Source organism: Coffea eugenioides, chromosome 2, assembly GCF_003713205.1.
Source record: "Coffea eugenioides isolate CCC68of chromosome 2, Ceug_1.0, whole genome shotgun sequence".
In the NCBI taxonomy this organism is placed as follows: domain Eukaryota; kingdom Viridiplantae; phylum Streptophyta; class Magnoliopsida; order Gentianales; family Rubiaceae; genus Coffea; species Coffea eugenioides.
The window spans coordinates 51125969-51132986 of NC_040036.1; the positions used below are offsets into that span (position 1 = coordinate 51125969).

The 7018-nt window shown below is 32.8% G+C and overlaps 1 protein-coding gene across 1 annotated transcript; it reads left to right on the forward strand.

The window, feature by feature from the left end:
- The first annotated feature begins 1801 nt into the window (after positions 1–1801).
- LOC113759822 (mannan endo-1,4-beta-mannosidase 4-like) lies at positions 1802–4631 on the forward strand. The gene is made up of 5 exons (XM_027302398.1): positions 1802–2176; positions 2473–2667; positions 3114–3236; positions 3434–3636; positions 4271–4631. The coding sequence occupies exons 1-5, from the start codon at positions 1802–1804 to the stop codon at positions 4629–4631; spliced, it is 1257 nt and encodes a 418-aa protein (XP_027158199.1).
- The last annotated feature ends 2387 nt before the right edge of the window (positions 4632–7018 follow it).

Genomic DNA, 7018 nt, shown 5'->3' on the forward strand with positions numbered 1-7018 from the left:
TGTTGCTTCGACTTGCATGTAAGTTTTTCAACAAGTCTTAAGTTGTTCGTTAAAAAAAAAGGTGGTGAGCTTTGCTACAATTTAACAAGATTTTTATTAAAGTACCATGTTTCATTTAAAAAAGTGATAAATTGCAAAAGAAACTTAATAAATTTCTATGGAGAAGTAAGTTTTACTGTAAAGTTAGTAAAATATTTTGGTAAAATAACATATTTTGCTTGAAAATAAACGGTAAGATTTGTTAATGAAGTACTATGTTTTGCTCGAACAAGTAGTAATTTTACTACAAGTATGTGTTGTACAAAAAAATGATAAATTTTGCTAGAAAGTTTATAAGATCCACAAATGATGTCCTAAGTTTTGCCAAAAAATAAGTGCTAAGTTTTAAGAATAGTGTTCTAGTCTTTCAATAAAATAGCAAGTTTTTATTTTTTTTAATATAGTAGTAAGTTTTAAGGGAAAAAAGTGTTAAATTTTGCTTAAAATTTAGTAAGATTTCTTAACAAATTAGCCAAATTTTTCAATGAAGCGAAGCAATATTTTTTGGTGAACAAATAGTAATAGTCACTAAAATGTTGGTAATTTTTGCCAAAAAATTGGAAGATTTACAAAATTTATCTAATAAATTTGCAATTTTTGGTCTAAAAAGTAGTAACAGTCGAACCAAAAAAAACTTCCAAAAACTTCACTTTTTTGTTAAAAGAGTGTTGAATTTTTCTAAAAGAAAGCATAAAAATTTGCTAAAAAATTCATAACTTGCTAAAAATGATTAAGTGTTTTACCAAACTACTAAGTTTCACTAAGAAAGTGGTACATTTTTTGTTGAAAAATTAATTGTTGAGTTAGACATTATGCATGCCCAAAATACGTATTATGTTGTTGATAAGGTTGAGAAATTAATTGGGTTTTGGCGCAATTTTTGGTTGTGCTAAGTTTTACCATAGTGAAATATAATTATAGCCAAAATATATAAAAGAAAACTTTTGTAAAGAAACAAGTGAAAATTAAAAATTTAAAAACAAAGTAGGATTAAGTAGAATGTAATAATGCTAAAAGAAACTTAAAAAGAAGCAGAAAAAAGAACTTTTCATTCGTAGTCAAAAATTAATTTGAAAAGGAAAACGCTAAAATTATAAAGTATTGTTTTAAAGAATAACTTATATAAATTGTGAAACATACTTTATCTAAATGAAAACTTGCGTTGCACTTGTGAGCTATGATGAGTACCAGTCAGTCACCTTATACTTTTCCCATGTTTGTATCTAAAACACTTCTAGATATTAGTAATGTTTTTAAACTTGAACCATTTAGTGAATTGGATGAACTTTAAGTTCATGGTTCAAATCGGTACAACTGGTCAACTCAGTTCAAATATTTTTTTTTCTTTTTATTTATTATGTAAATTGAATGATTTTAAATTTTCTTTTTAAAAAATTTAGTATGAACAAGTTAAAAGTTCTAATATTCATTTTGGCTAGTTCTACCATGTTCAACTGATTCAATTGTTTTTCTAAGTGAATTGATCGTGTCACAGTCAATTCACAGTTTGACCAGTCAAATCGACCAGTTGGGTGCAATTTTCAAAGTATTGGATGTATGCTTGCTTGCGTCCACGGAAAACCTGGTCCCACCAAAAATGGCTCAAACCGTTAAAATGGCGGGGTCCGATCCATTCGTTTGCATCTCCAATGCACTATATAAACACCAAACCCCGGGGCCAATTGAAACAGACAAGTACTAGTGACCAGACTCTAGTTCGAAGCAACAAATTAATAGCTATATCAATCACTCAATATAATCAATGATGTCCAAAGAAAAGAGTCTCTTGTTAAGGTGCTGTTCTCTTTCCTTGGCTCTTTTCATTCTTCTCGGTGTTGGAGAGGGACATGGTGAAATTGCGAGTAATAGTACCAGCAGCAGCAGCAGCAGCTTCAACTTTGTCAAAACTAGGGGAACTGAGTTTGTGATGAATGGGAGGCCATTATACCTCAACGGCTTCAATGCATATTGGTTAATGTACATGGCATCTGATCCATCTACGAGGACGAAGGTATCAACCACCTTCCAACAAGCTTCCAAGTATGGAATGAATGCAGCCAGAACTTGGGCTTTCAGCGACGGTGGCTATAGGGCTTTGCAACAATCTCCTGGTTCCTACAACGAGGACATGTTCAAAGTAATTAACCATTATAATGCTGTTGTGACATGCATAGACTAGCTATAAATTTTAATACAATGAATTAATATTTTATATATTTACAGTTTATATACTGTTTAGGGTTGGATGCGAAAAATTAAGATTCATTACCATGAATTCAATTCGACAGTGCATATACTGTCTATATATCGAGGGTTAATCATAATACTATACATACATATATTGATTCTAGGAGTATTACATGCGTTTATACAACCTGATCACTCTTCTAGATTGTGTGAATATCCTTGATCTTTAATTTCTTTGTCTATCAGGGTTTGGATTTCGTAGTTTCAGAAGCAAAGAAGTACGGGATCCATCTCATACTTACTTTGGTCAACAACTGGGAAGGTTACGGGGGAAAGAAACAATATGTCCAGTGGGCGAGAGATCAAGGACACTACTTGAACAATGATGATGACTTTTTTACCGATCCAATTGTCAGAGGCTACTTCAAAAACCACATCAAGGTTTATAAAAAACATAAAGTTATACATTATATTCATAAATTCTCTATATATAGAACAACTATTCAACGAAAATAACTGCAAATTATGTGTTTTAATGTATTGGCTAATTTATTTTTATTTCTAAAGACAATTACATTATTTTAACTATCCGCCTGCTTACAGCCACTCCATATCTATTAAATTAACTGTTATTTTCCTAACAAAAAAATCACTACTTCTCTAAAATACTAAAATAATTGAACTATTTTAAATTATTATTTTTCAACAAAATATAATACTAATCTTATTTAATATCTTTTTATTAGTTGCACACAAATCAGGTGTGCCTCAACTACTAGTATGTATAAACGACAATACATATACTATCCTACACATGTCGTACATTCATAAATGTTCTATACATAGCATAACTATTCATAAAAAATGATTGCAACATTATTGTGCAGACTGTTCTCACAAGAATCAACTCCATAACGGGACTTGCATACAAAGACGATCCGACGATATTTGCATGGGAGCTAATGAATGAACCTCGTTGCCAAAGTGACCTATCTGGAAAAGCTATTCAGGTGGTCTAAATGACAGCATTTATCTCATAACCTAACTCTTTGCTCCGAAAATCAGCTCTATGTTCACTACTTCAAAAACGCAAAAAAAAAAAAAAAAAAGATGCAACAAATACTATTGTTTTAATTATTTATTGTTTTAGGTTGCATGCATGCATAAGTCAGGGAAGGCTAATGATTGAGGGCTAAATTGCTTGCAGGATTGGATCTCAGAAATGGCAACTCATGTCAAGTCCATCGATAGCGATCACCTCCTAGACATTGGTCTTGAAGGATTTTATGGAGAGTCTGTGCCCCAAAAGAAGGAATATAATCCTGGTTACCAAGTTGGGACTGACTTTATTTCCAATAATCGCATAGTACAAGTGGATTTTGCCACCATTCATTTGTATCCTGACCAATGGTAAGTGGACCTTCCTTTGCTAGAAATTGGTTGCACACTAAAATCAGCATGTGAAATAAGTAGTATTTTAAATATAGATTCCTGTATTTAGTGCCATATGCTGAACTAGTTGAAATATTAAAATTTTATTCCTTGAAAAGTTGAAATTTTTTTAAAAATTTCTATGCAAATTTAAGCTTTTGCTCCTGCAAAAAATTATTTTAAGTTACATACTTAAGTTTTAGTTGAATTAGAGTTTGCCCCTCGAAGGAATTCTTTGATTCCACCTATGTTTAGTGCCCTTGTGGCACCAAATGAAAAAAGCTTAGGTGTTAATTTTTTTGAGAAAGATGTGCAATTCAAGGGTTGAGAGGCAATTTTAAATGTTTAATAGTGGGTCCACTTTCCTTTTCATGGATACGTATCTAGTAAAAGCACCAAATATAAGAAAATCCTTTAATAAATATTGAATTTTTCTAATGGATTATTACTATAAATAATTAATACCAAACTTAACATATAGATGCACATACTCATATTTATTGAATAGCATGTATTTAGACAGTTAGATGGTCTTAATGAGTACTCACTGGGTATCCATTAATCAAGCCTGTAAAAATTTATGTAACCACCTGTATATGTATATGTATGGCAGGGTACCCAATTCGAATGATGAGACTCAAGCACAATTTGTGGATAGATGGATCAAAGAGCACATAGATGATTCCAAATATTTGCTCGAGAAGCCACTTCTGTTGACCGAATTCGGCAAGTCTTCAAGATCACCTGGGTACCAAGTCGCCAAAAGGGATGCGTATTTATCACATGTATACGATACCATCTACGCTTGTGCAGCAACTCGTGGCGGCGGCGTATGTGGTGGTAACCTCTTTTGGCAAGTCATGGCTCAAGGGATGGAAAGTTGGGGCGATGGATATGAGATTGTCTTGGAAGAGAACCCTTCCACTGTAGAAGTAATTGCTCAACAATCCAACAGGCTATCATCTCTTACCTAAATATGGTTGGCACCAAATCTCAATGATGTTAAGAGCCTACTAAGAATTCATACTACAAATTCTGAAAATAAAACAGTTTTTCTAGGTCTTATGTGACATTATTGTATCAATTATTAATTTGATACTTAAAGTATCAATTCATAACTAGTTATTACCCGTGTATTTGCACAGGCATTTTGCGTCTTCAGTGTTTTATCTTCAAAATTTTTTTTGAGTAAATATTGACATAAAATAATTTAGATTATAAATTTGACAAAATTTTGGATACTAAGTATGGGACATATATAGAAACTAAACAGAATAAAAATAGCTGGCTCATGCACAAATTCAAAATTGTTTTGCCAATCTTGATCTGTCATTTAATTTTGAAGAACAATTCTTTGGGGTATCGACACCTGGTTTTCCTGTACTAGTGAATGAACACTATACTTCAGGTGAGAAGTTAGGTTTAAGTAAACTTGTTAACAGACAATTAGCTTCACAAACACGGTGAGAAAAATTGATGTCGGAGGAACAAGTTAAAGAATCTAATCCACCTCTAATTGAATTGACCAAGGACAACTATAAGTACCTTAAAAAATTCAACTTAGAAATAAAGTATTAAATTCCAGTATCAACGTTGTAATGCCCTTGGACAAACACAGACAAACTCCAAAGAGCAAAGCCTGCGCCTGTAGACACCAAATTTTGAATAATTTTATGTGGCATCTATTTCATGATTTTCATTTTTAGATTGCTTGCATTCGTTGTTTACTTTTAGTTTTAATTTTTGGTTTTAGCTTTTAAGTTTAAAGTTAGCGTAGAGTTTTTAGAAAAAAGAAAAGGAAGACATCAAAAATATGTTTTAGTCATTTTGTTTTTATTCAAAGCTTTCTTGAAAGAGAAATGAAAATGGAAAATCACAAAAAAAGGGAGAAAAGAAAATTAAAAAAAGGGAAAATAGGCTTTAGTTGGATTGGAAAAATAAAAAAAAGAGAAAAAAGAAAAAGGAAAATTTGTTCACAAAAATATGTTTATTTCTTTAAATTCAATCTTTGGGCACTTTAGTTATTTTTATTAAGTTATTTTGAGAAAAAGAAAGTGAATGAAAATGAAAAAGAAAATGTGAAAAGATGGCCATTTTTGTTGTTTTTAGTTGTTTAGTTTTTAAATTATTTTCATTATTATTACTATTATTATTACCTGGTTTTTGTCAATTTGTTATTATTATTATTTTATTTTATCATTTCTGTAATTATCAAGTTGTTAAAAAAAAAAAAAAAAAAAAAAAAAAAAAAAAAAGGAAAAAGCGCAGCATGCACGCTGCAATTTTTTGCAGCGTGCAAGGATGGCCAGGCTTGCCCTTTGGAGGGCTGGATGTGAGGGCCTGTCCTTGCCCCTCATCCTCACCTTTCAAGCAAGGGTTTAGGAGTTTGGGAGGTTCCATATAAAAGGCAAGAGGAAACCACAGCCGCAGGAGGAGTTTTTGGTCTGAAAAGTTGGGGGGGAGAAATCGAGAGAAGGGCATACGGGAATAGAGAGAGTAGCGGCTATAAGAAGAAACAAGAGAGAAAGGGGGCATCGGGTGACAATCCAAAAAGCTAGGAAAACTCAGATTGGGGAGGATGGAAACCGAGACTGGGCAAGTGATTAGCGGCAAGAAGGAAAAATATCTAGAGCAAGAATGAAAGGGAAAGCTGACCGAAAGCAGAGAGAAAATTTGAAAAGGGGAGAAACCCAAGCAAGGAAGAAGGAAGATTGTGTTTTTAGCTGGGTTCGGGGTTTGTTCAAACGAGTCCTTCTGTTCAGTTTCATCCGTGGGAAGTACCTTATATCAAGGTAAAAATCACAGCTTTGTTTTGCATTTCTGCCGGTAAAGATGTTCCCTTTTTCTTTTTCTTTTGCTTACCTGAGACGTTTAATGGTGGAGGGGGAAGCTTTCTCTGGTTTTCGATGATACCATCACTGGTTTCATTAGGAACACAAATTCATTACAGTTGTTTTTCTTTTCCCTCTGTTCTCGTATGTTCATTCATGTTTTATTTCGTTGTAATGGTCACTGGTTCGCATATTTAATGATTGCGGTTGGCTTTGATATTTTTCTGGTGATTATGGCATCTGACCTCTGTCCTTAGAACCTTCATGTTTAGGCAAGACACATGGTTGTTAGAGTTCTAAGTTTGGTTTTAGAATTGGCTGTAGCTAGTTTTTAAACTTTCGGTTCTCATTGCAGTAGATTTTCCTCTTTTTGGGTTGTTAAGTTGCAGTTGGCTTGTTTTGTTTGATTTTGTTCATTGCCTGATTATAATGCCGTGAACAATATCTGTTTTAAAGCTGCATTTAGAGAAATCAATAGCTTTGACATTAAGAGGACATGAATCATGCATTTGGGTGTTTCTCAAGTCTTG

Coding starts and splice junctions, on each gene's coding strand:
- LOC113759822 (XM_027302398.1), top strand. CDS start 1,802: ATGATGTCCAAAGAAAAGAGTCTCTTGTTAAGGTGCTGTTCTCTTTCC. Junction 2,177..2,472: donor ACAACGAGGACATGTTCAAA/GTAATTAACCAT, acceptor TTTGTCTATCAG/GGTTTGGATTTCGTAGTTTC. Junction 2,668..3,113: donor ACTTCAAAAACCACATCAAG/GTTTATAAAAAA, acceptor ATTATTGTGCAG/ACTGTTCTCACAAGAATCAA.